The 15,986-nt window shown below is 42.6% G+C and overlaps 1 protein-coding gene across 1 annotated transcript in view; it reads left to right on the top strand.

The window, feature by feature from the left end:
- Window positions 1-15,986, top strand: part of CLVS1 (clavesin 1) — a 75,293-nt gene that overhangs the window by 16,424 nt on the left and 42,883 nt on the right. Inside the window, exon 2 of the mRNA XM_084848054.1 lies at window positions 5,249-5,423. Coding sequence (XP_084704180.1) covers window positions 5,249-5,423 — 175 coding nt within the window. The remainder of the gene's footprint in view (window positions 1-5,248; window positions 5,424-15,986) is intronic.

Below are 15,986 nucleotides of genomic sequence, written 5' to 3'. Positions count from 1 at the left end.
AAAGTGAAGCTGAGCACCTTCGCCTGCCCCACATCCTCCAAAGAGACAAAGCAGCTGTTCTGAGCATGGACGTTCACCAATGGCCAATTCCAGCTGAGTGTACCGGGTGGAACATCCTCTCGGTGCACCTACTGAGGACCAAAGGATTGCCCACCCCTGGTTTAAGGAAACAAGCCAGGATCATTAAACATGGTTTGGAGTTGGTTTGTTTTCCCAAGCCATAGTTTACATGAACTACAGCATGCCCAGGTTTGGACATAATGAGTAACCATGGTTAGCTGAAAATGGAGGAGAAAGCTTCTGAACTCCTTGAAGCTGTGCTGGAAGGGGAGAGGACAATGGGAAACATAGAAAGCCATGCTCACGCAGGCTCATTCCCAGAACACTAAACAATGTGTTTAAAAAGACCTTTCAGCCTCTTTCTAGCCCCACAATTCTATGAGCACCTGTAAGTACAGGAGACAGGAAAACTGTAGCTTTAGATTGAACTGTACATGTCATGATCACATATTAGCACAGCTTGGTACTGAGCTTCCCTAAGAGGATTCATTTCTGTGTTTTTCATGTTTTTCAAAGTATGCAGACTATTAAGAAGAAAGGCTGGGATCTTCAGGATAAAATACAGGAAATTATAAAACAGGATATTAACGTTATCAGTGATGAAATGCGCAACCTTCTATACCTAATCATATCAGGGGCACTGAGCTATTTTTTTCCCATACTTGTAAGCATAATTGGGTTCTGAATACCTCTCAAGAAAAAAAAACCCTGGTCTTTGTCAGCCAAGCAATTAAGAATTGTACTTAGTGTATAGTCATGGTCAGAAAAGTTAATAAGATACAAGGCTGAATTAACAAAGAACAACATGAAAAAGATAATGTGAGTGCAATTATGCATACTGATATTTTGTTATCACTTTTCATATTTCATTTTTGATCATCTGATCTGGATAAGACAAAAGCCAAGGTGATACAGAAATATCCCAAGGAGGTTAAATGAACTAATTAGTTCCAACAGAGGGGAGTAAAAAGATGAACAAATTGAAAAGTATATGAAAATAATACAGTAAGGGAAAGGGATGGGTCGTGTTTAGCTTAGATTTAAAAAAATGTATGTTAACATATTCTTGATGAAAAGATCGAGAGCAATTGGCCACTATCTCCTTGTGGATGGTATATGAATCAATAGGTTTACATTACAGGAATATAGATTTAGATTAAAAATTAGGCAAGCAATTTTGTGCATTAGAGCCATTTCTGTAATGAGATAAACTGCAAAACAATGTATTTCCTGGAAAATTGTAAAGAAAAAGTGCATACCTATATCTTCCAGGAATGACATAGGTATGATACTGTGACAATAATGACCTATATTGACTGGATTTCTAAAAGTTTGGACAACAGATGACATATGTATTGAGCGGGACATCTGTAAAGGGGAACTACATGTGAATATTCCCCTTTACAGGCATGTCTCTCAATGTGTGGGCATTAAGGATAGGGCCTCCAAGGCACACTGTGGCATGTGTAGGATGAGCAGGCCTCATGCCACACCCCCTCCATGTATTATGTATATGCAGGGAGGGGACCTTCTAAAAAAAAGACTTTCAACACTCTACTAGGAGAAGGCACCCACCAGCAGTAGGTCAGGGAGGGAGCTGATTTTGGTAATGCCCCTTCCACCTGCAGCCCCCCTTGCCCCCAGATCTTCTCCAGAGGGTTCCTCAATTCCACAGAGCAGATTATGAATGGGACACTGCAGGAGAGAGGGAATTGCCAAAAATCACTTCCCTCCCTGTTACCGCTGATGAAGATCTTCCGTCAGTAGAGTGGCAACAATTCCATTCAACTCTTTGATCCATTCTTTTTCTTTACCTCTTGACCTATATACTTTACTGCTGAGTCATGACTTCCTAGTTATTAACTGTGCTCTGCTGCGTATTTCTATAGATTTTCATGTTTGCATTTTGTGCTGTTTTGTTTTTATGATTTTTGCACTGTTTGTTTTTAGTGCTAGCCACTTTGGTCATATTTTTAACGGAAAAAAAAAACAGCACAAACTTTTATAGAAAAATAAATTACACCTTTATAGACAAATAAATTACATTCTTTGCTGTTCTAGCCTTTGAATGATTGTGTGGCTTAAGACATATATAGTTCAAGGCACAATTTTATGGACATCAGGTTTTTTCAACTAGCTTGGCAGTGATGGCTTGAAACAAAGACTGCACAGGTGGTAAGTTGCTGAATTTGACTTGTGCTACCCAGACCAAAGCTTACTAGAGGTTACTGTTTATATTCTCTCTTGCACATAATGCCGAATAGACCAACTTACTTTGCCCCAGATTCAAAACAGCTTGAGATTCCAGCCTAAAAGTGACACAGTAAAATTGGTTCAGATAAATAAACTGGATATGAGACAAATCGTGCTTGAGACTTACTAATTTAATGCTGGCTGAGTTTTGTCCACCAGGGATGACGATGATGATAATGATGATGACAGATAGATAGATAGATAGATAGATAGATAGATAGATAGATAGATAGATAGATCATTGAGCAAGTTCTGAACTGCCAGATTTGAAAAAAAATTAGGGCTGGTCTTAATTAAAGAAACGTTAAGTGTGGGAAAGATGTTTCTCATTTGAGGATGAATTACATTTCTAGACACTTCATTTTATATTCATTTTCATGAATGTTGAAAACAGCCCATCATTTCAGTCCAGTTTTTTACATATCTTGTTGACACCACTTTGTGTCTTTGTCTTCACACTGCTAAGAATCATTTGCCCAGTGCTGGCTCCAGGTTTTTGAGTGTCCTTGGGCAAGATAGCCTCAGTGGGCCCCCTCCCTCTGTGAGCCTACCTTCTCACCACCATTGGCACCGGCTGCTATTGCTCCTCATCCTCTTTCTCGCCATGGCTACCACTTGCTTGCTTGAAAAGCAGAGAGCCAATGAGGCAGTGAAATCTACCGCTCTTCCTTCTCACCATCATCATTGTCTGGGGGAGAGCAAGAAGCAGATTGCAATAGTGAAGAGGAGATGCAAGTCCATGGGTCTTTTGTTTGTGGGCTCCTGCTGGGGTGTGGGGCCTAGGCAAGTGCCTGGCCATGCCTGTCTATGATGCTGGCCCTGCGCTTGCTCACTCTGGCATTTAATCCTATTGACTGTGGTGACTGATGCAATATTGTCAATGATGTAATGGTATCATATCCACTGTGATGATGCCACAGATGCATGTAAACAAAATCATGTGGTTCACCACAGCCAAGTGGATTCAAAGGCAATGAGGCTAAATTATTGAGAGGGCAGAGAATCAGAAGGAAAATGGCTCCAAGTGGCAGCAACCAGGGGAACAAAGAGGCACTGAAACAATGCAAATCTTTAGACTTTTTTTCTCCCTTACTTGTTCAGCTGCATCTAATGTTCTGCTTTCTAAGTGGGTGTTGAACTTAGAGGATATCTGATACAGCCCTGCATTTCAGACATTTTCATGGTCATGAAATCACACAGATTAAGAACCCACCTACTTCAGAAGATAACAACTGCATCTGACCAAATGAGGGCTGTTGGGTAGGGAAGGGAATGGGATAGATTAGCTGAATGCCTCTGGTGATTCCTTCCATGTGATACTTGACCAGTATTTGTTTGGTTAGATTTCTCTTTTTCTGAATAGCTGGTGAATGTAATTCCTTTGAAATGATATGTTTAACTGGCTGCTTGACCTTCCTATAAGAAACTGCAGTGTGAGATCATCATCTAATAATACAGGCCAGGATCTAGAGATAGATTAGACATACCCACATAATTTTTGGTGGATTTTTTTTCAAGCTTTGCTGAAATACTTGGGGGGGGGGATAACAAGATTTGTATGACTCTTCACCCTTCCCAGCTAAGGTTGCCTCTTAAATTGTATCTGTACAAACCACTGTTGGAGCAAGGATTGAGTTCCCAAATGTCCAGGGCTTAATTTGTCTGAGTTCAACTCTCAAATCCATTTTCAACAGCAGGACATTGGTCTTCCAACCTGTGACATAAAGAGAAATGGCACTCAGCATGTGTTGATTGCCTTTTCCTTCTGACTGCACAACCACAGCTAAACCGAATAGGGTTAAACATTAGAGCTTCTGAATATGCTTGAGCTGGGCACTCTCTCCGCTCTTGGACAGGGTGATGCAAAATATCCTCTGTCCCTGGCATGGCCTCCCAGGGACTATAGGACTGCAACCTCAGAGCTTTTATTTGTTCTACATAAAATTAAACAGTTAGAACAAGAAAGGACTAGCTGTTGGTTATTTCACAGTAGTTCTCACTGTCCTTATTTATTTATTGGTGTATTATCTATACCAGGGGTGGGCAACTGCAGGAGGTCCAGGGCCCATTTTTGCACCCAAGACCCTCCTTGTGGGCTGCACTGAGAAGAAAAAAATAAAATTAAAAAATGGCCAGTTTGCCATTGAAATTCATTGGAAAATCATCACAGTTCTGAAAGGGTTAAATTTAGCTTGTTTGTAAGGTAAATTTGACCTTTTCACACTCTGTAGCCACTACAGAGTGGCATTTTGTTTGCTTTTTTTTTTTAAAGTTGGGGCAGGAGCCGCATATGGTCCATGGGCTGCATCTTGACCACACCTGATCTATACCATAGTCCGAGGGCTTGCCAGTCATATGGCTCTGGGCACCTGGCAGGAATAAACACTTTTTTCTTATTAAGGGTGCTTATAGTTGGTGCTTTTAGATTACCATCTCCCTGCCTCATTCAAGGAATTTTATGGAGCATCCAGTCATCATCAGCTCCTACTTGTAACCATCCCGTGTTTTCCCACCACTTCTTCCATCCTTCTTCTTACCGTGGAAAATCTGTTAAGGAAGAAATAATGGAATAGCTGCACAATGCCTTCTGATTGTTAGCACTAGGACCCCTCTTTGAAAGCACCCAAAGACTGTGGAATAATCACAGTTCTGCTCTGAGATTCGAATCATGGTTGTTATAAAAAGGAAATAAAAATTAACTCCCAGAAATGGAGCATATAACTTTGCAAGGCTCAGGGAAAATAAACCAAAATTGATCAGTTTGTCTCAATTTCTAATTCCAGAAAAGTAGCTGCATTCACCTGGTGAAGCAAGAAAGTCTTGTGGCACCTCCAGACCCTTCTTTCAAGTGAAAAATATCCACAGGATTCTTTGCATTTCTTGTGGTTTGTTGATAACTACAATGATTTCCTTCCCTCTTTTATCCCATCCCTAGGAATTCTTTCATAGACATTTTACGGGCTATTCTGTTGTCCTTAGAAGTTCTCATTGAAGATCAAGAGCTTCAGATAAATGGCTTCATTCTAATTATAGACTGGAGTAACTTCTCCTTCAAGCAAGCCTCCAAACTAACACCTTCTATCCTCAAACTGGCCATCGAAGGGTTGCAGGTATGTAGAACAGGAGAAGCATGTCGCATTTGAGAATCATTCATGTTTGGTGATTGCTAGAGGAATGCTATTTCTCAGCATGAAAAGAAGGGGGGAAATCAATAAGAAAAACCATTTGAATACCTGAGCTTTAACTGAGTCAGAATTTCAAATGTATGTTTTTGTATTGCTTTCATTTAAACGTGAGCTGTTCTTACCACAGGCCTGTACTACTTACTGCAGCAATTAAGAATCATGTTTAGAGATTTGAGATTTAATCCGCATGGGACTTCCTGGGGATTAAAAACTCGCAACATCTGCCTGATGAAACACAGGAGGGGTCTGTGCACACACGCTGTGCTGCGTGGTGGATAAATCAGCGCCCAGAAACACAGCTGAGCAACAGTCACTTATGTCTGTATTGCCAAAAGGCCAATTGCTATTGTCTGGGTGCTAATGTGAACAATTCAAATTGGAGCAGCTGAGGGCATGCTGCCTATATCTACAGGAGGCCAGTTATGAACAGATTTTCCTCAAACACTAGGCATAGCTTGTGTGGTTTGCCTCTAATCCCAGATTCTGTCACTAATGTGGGCTTCACTACTGGTTTTTATGTGCGTGCAGCTTATTTCATTATGCAGTGTAAGACTGAATGGGATTTGCTTATGAGTAGACATGCAGAAGTTTGGGATGCAAAACTCGCAGAGTTATAGACGACTAATGAGTTCTACTCATCAGTCACACAGAACTGCCTACTATATATCTGAACACAGGGCCAGCTCTACCCTTAGGCAAAGTGAGGTGGTTGCTCAGGAGGCAGCTGCTGGGAGGTGGCAGCAAGGTATTGGAGGAGAGAGCTGTGTTCCATGTGACCTATCCTGTGCTAGCCTGTTGCCTTCAGGTGCAGTGGAGAACATTGTCCCATCCTCAGTGTTGAAGAAGAATTCAACTACCACTACAGTTGACTTTTGTACATGGAATGGGAGGAGGGAGGCTGTGGTTCAGGCAGCAAAATATCTTGGGCCAGCCCTGTGTGAACAAATACTAAATTCCAGGATTTATTGTATTTTAGAGTGTTTATGCCTTCAAAGTGCCAGAGGGTAACAAAATGGGGAACAGGGAATGAGTAAGTGTCCTCCTAAAGATGTAGCATAGGGTCAACTTAAAGTGCCCGTGTATAATGCTGGCAGTTACTTTTGGAGTTGAAACAGTTCACACAAGACTTCCCCCACACCCAACAAAGAAGAAATTACAAAGTAGTGAGACTGCTTGACTTGCTTGAACTAGTGTTGGATGATAATACGAGGTGTAATAGGAAATGAAGGGTTGGATTCAGATGCCAGCCTCCCTTGTTTTCAGCCAGTGAATTAGCAAAGACTCCATTGTATTAGTTAAGTGCTTTAACATCATCATAGGCAATTACCTGGAATTAAAAAGGCTACCACTGAAGGATGTTAAACTCAAAATTTCAGTTTCCTATGAAGTTCTGAATTGGAGTCTGTTTTCAGAATGGCCCTTCACTCCAAAATAGGTTTTCTGTAGCTTAGTCTTCCCAAACCTGGTGCCCTCCAGGTGATTTGGACTACAATGCCCAACATTCCTGACCACTGACCATGCTGGCTGGGGCTGATAGCAGCTGAAGTTCAGAATATCTGGAGGGCACCAGCTTGGGGCAGGCTGCTGTAGCTGATCAAGTGTTATCAAAAGACACTGAGGGGTCCAAGAGAATCAACAGAGTCACATTCCACCTATCCGTCTCCTTGCAAAGGTCATCTCACAGGACAATCAGGGTAGTTCCCATGCCAAAACCAGGCCTAAATCCTAATTGAAATGGATCTAGAAAATTAGTTTCATCCAAGGGTACCTGGAGTTGGCTGGCAACCACTTGTCCAAGCACCTGGCCCAGAAAAGGGATGTTAGCTATCAGTATGTAGTTGTTCAAATCTTCAGGGTCTAAGATAGATTTTTTCCAGAAATAGCTGTAGTACTCCCTCTGTTAAGGAGGCTGGGACTGCAGCTCTTAGGGCACAATCCTATGCATGTTTAGACAAAAAAAGGTCCTACAATTCCCAGCATTCTCCAGTCAACCAGCATGCTGGCTGGGGAATGCTGAGAGCTGTAGGACATTTTTCTGCTTAAACATGCATAGGATTGCACCTTTACTGACAAACTTCCTGGGCCCAGCCAGTCATCCCCATCCTGCTAAATCTAAGAAGAGAGTCCAAGCACACAAGTGATTGGATGGAACTGGCCAAGCACCTTATCCATATCCTCAGGTCCTAGAAACTGAAAGTTATCCAACAAAATAGTGCCCTGGATACTTCCACTGATTGATCTGCATTCATTATGGTATACAGAATGTGGCAGATACAAAAGATTTTGCCCTCAAAGTGTCGTTCAAACATGCCACAATGTACTACTGAGGGTTCCACCACCTCTTCCTTGTATTGTGATGTGTCTTATATAATTTTGTACATTCACTTTGAAACTGGCATCTTGATCTGTACTAATTTGAATGATGAAGTACTGCAGTAACCCATTTTGTATGGGCAGGACAGGACACAGACATATTTGTGCTAAACAGATGGCACAGTATCTACAAGCTAGCTTGAAATGTGGCCATTTGCACAACAGAAACTACCATTAAGCTAGTATAAAATGAGGTAATCTGCAACAGGACATGTCCTTTCTATCAGTTCAATGCTTACGAAAACATGGCTGTGTTCACAAAATCCTAAACATTTCAGACATTCCTTGTTTACGTCGGATTACTGTGTTCATTTTCTTCTCAGAGCAACTCTGTTATCTTATTTGAAATTATTTAGAACCACTTATCAGACAAATAACGGATACATGATCAGCCACTAATGATGTACGTTGGAACCCATTCCTATGCCTACTGAATCCTTTTAATTATGTACTTAAGTTTGAAAAATGTACCCTAAGTATTCTGAAATGTTTGCTCTTTAACAGTGCAATACTATACATGTCTACTCAGAAGTAAAACTCATAGAGTTCAATGAGGGTTACTCCCAAGTAAGTGTGTATAGGCTTGCAGCTTAAATCAGCATTATTTGGAAGGGTTTTTTTTCAGAAGCCAGTTAAACATAGGGAAAAAACTAGTAGTGGAGAGCAGTTTGGTATCAACAGAAACAAGGTCAGCTTGACATAAGCTGTCTGTTTCCAGCAGCTGTTGTGATGTGAGGCAGAGTGAAGTGTTCTCTGAGCTGTCAAGGAGACTTTTGAAAGGAGACTAAGGATCTACTCTTTACTTATAAAATAAAGGAATAGGAACAGCCTGGGCTCACACCAAGACAACATCCATGTGTATTGTCTGTCAGCTATTTCATGGAACCTAGATTAAATTTTTTTTTAAAGGAAAACCATCAGATAACTGCCTTGCTTTCGTTGCTTGGTGATTGGAATAAACTACCTGTAGATCCCTCCCCCCAGTCCCAGGAATGAAGATGCATGAGAGATAATGTGTGGTTTAAACAGGCCACAACTTTAACTGCTGATCTGCAACAACTGCCTTGGTGTACTACCCACCAGCTTTCCCCAGCATGGATGCCCACTACCCCATGGTGAGCTAGTGGAGATCCTGTCTGCCACAGGTTCCTTTGCTTGGACAACACCATCCTCCATTTTTGAACAGTAACATCTGCTACAGGGGTGGGGAACCTCAGGCAGAGGGGCCAAATTGGGCCATCCTGGGGTCCCCAGATTGCCAACCCCCCTTCTCCTGGCCCCTCTTTCTCCCAGCCACTGATCATTTGATAGTTTCCCAGCTTTTGCACAGTTTTTTCCCCCATCCTAAAAGGTTAAAATGCCTCTCCTAAGGCTTCATTACTGGCAGTAAGATCTGTAAGCTACAATATGCTGGTACTTTTTTGTACCCTTGGCCCTGCCCCTTTTGCCTTTGACCTGAGCCCCTTTGCCTTCAGCCCCACCCAGCATTGGAATGGGGCCCGTGGAACCTCTCTGAAATGGAATTTGGCCTTCAGGCTGAAAGAGGTTCTCCACCCACTGCCCACTACTTTTAGCTAGTCATTGCCCACACACCTTACCCTGTGTTGGGCTGATAAGCCAACGATGCAGAACCTCGGGCCCAGGGCCCAAATCTGGCCCTCCGGCGGTCCCAATCTGGCCCACTGGAGTTTCCCAGAAGGCCACCCCCTTCCCCTGGCCCCATCCCCTTTCCTCCAACCACCTATCGTTTGGTGGTTTCCTAACTTTTGTGGCACTTTTCCCCATTCTAAAAGGTTGAAATGCCTCTCCTAAGGCTTAGTTATGGGCAGTAAGGGCGTTAAGCTAAAATATGCTGGTATTTCGGTTCTGCCTCTTTGGCCTTTCATCCTGCCCACCACTGGAATGCTGTCCCGAGACCTCAGAAATGGAATTCAGCCTGTGGGCTGAAAGAGGTTCTGTATACCCTGTGATATGCTATGCAGTGGTGAATCTGGCAGACCCCAAGGAGGTTCCTGTCCAGTTGTTCTTCTTGGTGGTGGCCCCCCATTTATAGAATGATCTTCCCAACAAGGTCCACCTGGCACCAACATTGACATCTGTTCGGCGCCAGGTTAAAACTGTCCGCTTTTCTCAGGCAGTTGGCAGCATGTAATGAGTCTTTCTGATCAGGTCTGGGATTGTCTCTGGCTGATGGTTGTACATTGCTACACCTTAGATAAATGTCGTTGTTGTGGATGCTATCTGTTTTATGACCTATGTGAATGGTTTTTATACTTTATATAATGCATTTTAATTATTTTTAATTTTTGTGAACTGCTCAGAGAGCTTCAGCTATGGGGCAGTATGGAAATATAATAAATGAAATGAAGCTAAAATATATGAAAGGGTGATTCAGCAGGTTTCCCTGTCACCTTTGGATGCCTCAGGATGTTTATCATGTTTCCCTGATGTGTCCTCCCCAAGCCTGCACTGGGCTCACCTACCATGGCATAATGTGCTCTGTATAAGCAAATTTAGATCTAGAATGTCTGTTCATGATACCCCCTTCCAGTCCAATTACTTTGGACTATAATTTGCAGATAATGGTAGAGATACGTAAATCAGGGGAGGGGGGTTAGATTATTTCAAAAGGATCTAAACTTGCAATCCTAAATATATCTAAGTAGGGAGCAGGCACTATTGGACACAGTGAGACTTACTCAAGAGTAAACATGGAGTTGTATCCAATGGTGTCCATTTGCCTGTGGAACAGATTCTGCTGGCAGCATGCATTGCCCCTCCCCCCCCCCGCACCCTTCATTGTGCAACCCCAAATCTGTTCAAGAGGGTTGGGGGACCCTGAGAACAGATTAGGGGAGGCACTGGGAGGTGCAGAGGAGAGAAAGGGAAGTCCTTCTGTGCAGCAGATGTCCACTCACGTAACATTGGATGCAGCCCACGCATATGATTTAAAAGTTAAGCTGCATATCTAGAATGACCACTCAACGCTGTCATTTCAGTACTGTTATTTGTCTCTACCTAGCTTTTTGTTCCATGCTGGTTTATACACTATATTATTATCTACATGTGAACAGGGCCAACTTTTTGGGAGCATGTACTTCATATAGATACTTTCGTATGCAAACCATACATTCCCATCTCCTTTAACTTCTTGAACATTATTTTTCTTAAAAGAAAAAGAAAAAAAGCTTCTCAATATATGTAAAACATCACCGTTACATCTCACACGACATGTTAAAAACATAGTCTACCTTTCATTTCTTGCTCTTTCCCCCTTTCCTGCTTTATCACTCTCTTCCCAAAGCCATATACGAAAAAACTCTTTGGGGAGGAATAAATGGCACTATTGCATAGGAACTAACTACAAGAGAGCGGTTAATAGAAAGGAATAAATGCTTTGCAACTAATGAGGCCCATTCCAAATTAATACCTGCAGTCCAAATTGATTTAATTATTATATAAATCTAATGCTTCTTTTCCATTCTAAAGGCCATAATGAATATTAATGAGGTTCCTGAGGTCTTTGAACAGAAAGAATAAAGAAGTACTTGCAAGGAACAGCAAGGTATAATTTGACTGGCTTTATGAGGGCATTTGTTAATGATATCATTATACCTTCCCAAAATCAGAGTCCACTTTCACAGATATGCAATGTTCTCTTTTTCCTTTGTAGAGTTGAATCTCAGCCTTAATTTAGAATATGATTTTTCCTCCATGGGCATGTTTAGTTGGAGTCAGTTCTCCAACTCATCTGGCTGGCTGCAAAAGGAATTGCCGTGGCAGCCAGCTAGACAAGCCTGCACTGCCCCACGCCATTTTGAAATAACTCTTTTAAAAACTTGTTTTAAGTAGCAACAAGTCTGCACCAATCAGATGTTGCCTTTGGGGAACACAGCCACGGAGGGGACAGGAGCAAGGTAAAGACTGCCCCTTTATTGCTCCTGTGCCCCCATTGGCTGAGTTCTCACAAAGGCAGCATCTGATTGGTTCAGTAAGTAAATAAGTATAAGTAAAAATAACGTTATTTTAAAATAGTGTGTTGTGGAGCCTGTCCTGGCAATAGGAGGAGGAGGAGCTGCTCCCACCATTGTAACAGTATGAAGGAAGTGCTGGATTCAGCCTGAGTGGGTTGTGCTTCCTGGGAAGAACCAAGAAGTGGTGGAGGACAACACCCACTGGTTCTGGCCTGAGGAGAAAGAGGCCAGTGCCTGGGCGAGCTCAATGGAAAGGCTTTGTTTAAATAATAATAATAATAATAATAATAATAATAATAATAATAATAATAATAATAATACAAAGAAGATGAAGATGAAGAATAAATATTTCTTTGCTGCCTTTCAGGACAGAAGCCCTCCCAAGGTGGTCTACAGCAATAAAATGCATAAAAACAGTTAAACTATTAAAAGCGATAAAACATAAAAACAACAATAAAAACCAACAATAAAACCAGCAACAATGATAACAGCAGTAACAGTAATAATAGCAGTCGTATCAAGAGAAGGCCAAGGTAAAATAATATGTTTTCAAGGCCTTCTTTGAAGCCTGCAATGACAGAGATTTGTTTGGAAGGCAGAGTCTGTGAGGTGCAGGACATCAACTCTGAAACAACTTCCGCACCATCAGATAAATGTAAAAAAGAAAGGAGGGAGCGGTGCCTGGTTGACTGGCAGGGGGGATAGGGGGTGCAGAAGAGAGAAAAGCAACTTGCCTGGGCCCCCTCAAAGCTAGCAGTGCCCCTGCTTGGCAAGATAAGAATAAGGGAGTTATATGCTCACCTCATAATTGAGACAAGTATTATGAGCCCTGAGGTTTGAATCTTCAAGCCAGGGAATATGAGTTTTGACAACATCTCTGATTTGGAAGAACCATCTGTTAAATCAGCTCAGCAGAAACCCTTAACCATCCATGCCAACATGCAGTGCGAGCTCCAGGTTTCTGAGTGCCCTTGGGCAAGACACACTCAATGACCCCTCCTTCAGTGAGCCTACCTTCTCACCACCATTGTCACCAGCTGCTATTGCTCCTCATCTTCCTCCTCATCATTGCTACCACTTGCTTTCTAGGCAGACAGAGAGCCAGCGAGAAGGCTGTGCTTCTCCTCCTCACCACCACCATCGCCTGGGCAGGTGAACAAGCAGGTTTCAATGGTGGAGAGGAGAAGAAATACCAGGGAGATCTGGTCAGTAGGCCCTTGCTGGGCCGTAGGTCCATGTCAGGTGCTCAACCATGCCTACCTTTGATGCCCACCCTGCCAACATGCTCAGTGATATCTGTTGGACGATAGATGCTTGTGTCACCAATAACTGTGTTGCAAATAGGGACAGATTCAAATGAGTTAAGAATATAAGAAGAGCCATGCTGGATCAGACCAAGGGTCAATCTAGTCCAGTTCACACAATGGCCAACCAGCTGTCGATGAAAAACCCACAAGCAGGATACGAGTGAAATATCACCTTCCCACCCATGTTCCTCTGCAACTGGTGTACATAGGCATACTGTTTCTGATCCTGGTGGTAGCTTATAGCCATCAGGACTAGTAGCCATCGAGAGCCTTGTCCTCCAGGAGAGTTCAGATTTATATGAATCTAAACCTGTGGATTCCACAGCAGACCAGCTTTTCCCGAGTCACATGGATTCTGCAGACTTGCAGACTTTTTTTATTTTACTTTCTGGTATTCTACGCGAATTTAGTTGTAAAAAAAAAACCCGCACCAACCAAAAATGTGCATTTCCCAGCATAGGCTAAAGCATGAAAATGCACATTCGGGGGATTTGCATATTTTTGGAAGTGCACATTTGCACAAGTTTGGGAAATTGAGAAAAATCTGATTCTGTTACTGAGCAGATGATGGAATGAACGATACCCAACAGTCCGCAAAGCCAATTTAACAAAATCTGTACATCCCTAGTGCCAAAACTATATGGCTGTGCTGTGTGAAATGAATTAAAGGCTCCTGTGTGCCCCAAATACTAACCCAGAGAGGAGGCTGCCCTCTGCCTTATTTATTGGGCTGGCCTTGTTTCCTTCCAGCCAGCCTCTGCTTCGGGCAGGTAACTCTGCCATGTCTCTGCATTGAATGTGCTTCGATCAGTCAATGATTCCCAGTGGAGACGCAACAGAATTACATGCCCTCAGAGGATGCATATCCAGACTGGTGACTCACATAGGAACTCCTCTGCAGGCAAGTAGCTCTTACTCTTTGACCTAGTCTACATGTGTAGCAGATTGAGATGGTAGAACAGACAGTGCCATTTCACACTGCAGATGGAGAATTACATTTTTGAATGCTCCCTTATGTTAAACACTCCCTGCAATTAGAAAATCAGGGGTCAAGAGTTGTGTCTGCTATGCTGGTTTTCTAATTGCAGGGGGATCTTTTTACGGGGGGGGGCATATAAAAGTGGTATAGCCCACCTGTAGCCTGAAGTGGTACAGTCCATTCTACCACCTCATTTCCATCTAATTCTGCTGCCTGTGTAGACCCAGCCTTATACAGTCTTAGAAGTAAACCTTTTAAAAGTGTAAGAGTGAAGTATGCCTCCAATTTTAACTCAGGGGGAAAACAACCTGTGCTTATTGGAGGCTGGTGGTTCTGATTTTGGTCTGGCTGCAAATCCATTCTGGGTTTCAGTCAGAACCAGCCAATAGGTTCAGCACCTTGGATAGCTCCTTTAGAGTTCTGGCTGGTTCTGACTGAAACCCATTGGATTGATTTATGGCCCCACCGGAATTGGAGCCACCAGCCTCTACTGCCTGTGCTTCAAGCATCAGAAATTTTGGAAGCACCATTTTGGACAAGCTGGGAAAGCCTTGCATTTGCCACATGACACAAACACAGCAGTGATACAACTGCACCCATTAAAGGCAAAACTTCATGACGCAGAATGGTTGGTGCCATTTATATCTCATTCAGCCTCCGAATTATGCAAATGTTCTTCCTAGCAATGTATTAAATATTAATAAGCTTCCTGTCAGGAGATAGTACTTTAAGGGAATTTTATCATAGTTAGCTTTGCCAAAGCCTCAGGAAAACATGTTCTTTTATGTATTTTATTGCTATACCTGTCACATTCTCAACACCATATCTCCATGCTAAGCGTTACTCTTGAACGTTTATTTCTAAATGGTTGTCACCTTCAAAAGGATTCCCTTTATATAAACTGTCAGAACAGATAGGACATCAGAATGGTGGAAAGTTGTGATTTTTAGAAGACAATGTGAAAAAAGTACACAAAAATAGTATAATTTTAAAATGAGATCTCATTATACATCCCCCATCAACTGCTGTTAATAATCTTATACTGTACTGTGCTGTGGTGGGGATCCTTGGCATGAACAATGCATGCATCAGTCCAGGAAGAAGAGAGAGGCATGCACACAGATGGTACAGCAGTCAGACCACTTCCCAAATAACAAAATTTTTCCTTACCCCATAGGCTTGCTTTAATGGTAATGTTTTCAGAGCGTTTGTCATATTTCAATGTTGGGATAACCTTTTCTGCTGTTCAGGCCATCAAATGTCTTGGGGGGGGGGATTGTAAGAATTCATTAAGCTGAGCACCCCTAAACAATTCTGATGGGATAATGGTCCCTAATTGCCCGGCTATCAAGTTGCTGTATCCATCAGAATTCATTAGCGCCTTCCCCGCATGTCCTGTGAAGCTGCATGTCCTGTGAAGCTGAAGCATTTCACAGACTTCGTTTCGAATTGGAAAATATAGAGGTATAATCAGCAAAAACAAACATTCCTTGCTAATTCTGGGAGGGATACTTACATACCTATAGCAACTATCCCTCCGACTACAGCATAAATCAAGTTCCAGATCAAAGAATAATTAAGCCTTCTGATGCTTGAAGCACAGGCAGTAGAGGCTGGTGGCCCCAATTTCGGTGGGGCCATGGATACAATCTGGGTTTCGGTCAGAACCAGCTAGAACTCTAAAGGAGCTATCCAAGGTGCTGAACTTTACCATGGACCCATCAGTTGGTGCCCCAGAATGGAAGAGGTGCAGCTGCAGCCTGAGGAGGTACCAGCAGAAAGCAACTGACAGTGGAGGGAAAGCTCCAGAGACAGCCAAGGCTGATCCTCGTGCCCAAGCAGGCACTTCCACAGA

The sequence above is a fragment of the Heloderma suspectum genome, chromosome 4, assembly GCF_057233095.1.
Source record: "Heloderma suspectum isolate Gila_16-S chromosome 4, 16-S_ref, whole genome shotgun sequence".
NCBI classification, from domain to species: domain Eukaryota; kingdom Metazoa; phylum Chordata; class Lepidosauria; order Squamata; family Helodermatidae; genus Heloderma; species Heloderma suspectum.
This window is presented reverse-complemented; position numbering and strand designations above follow the sequence as displayed.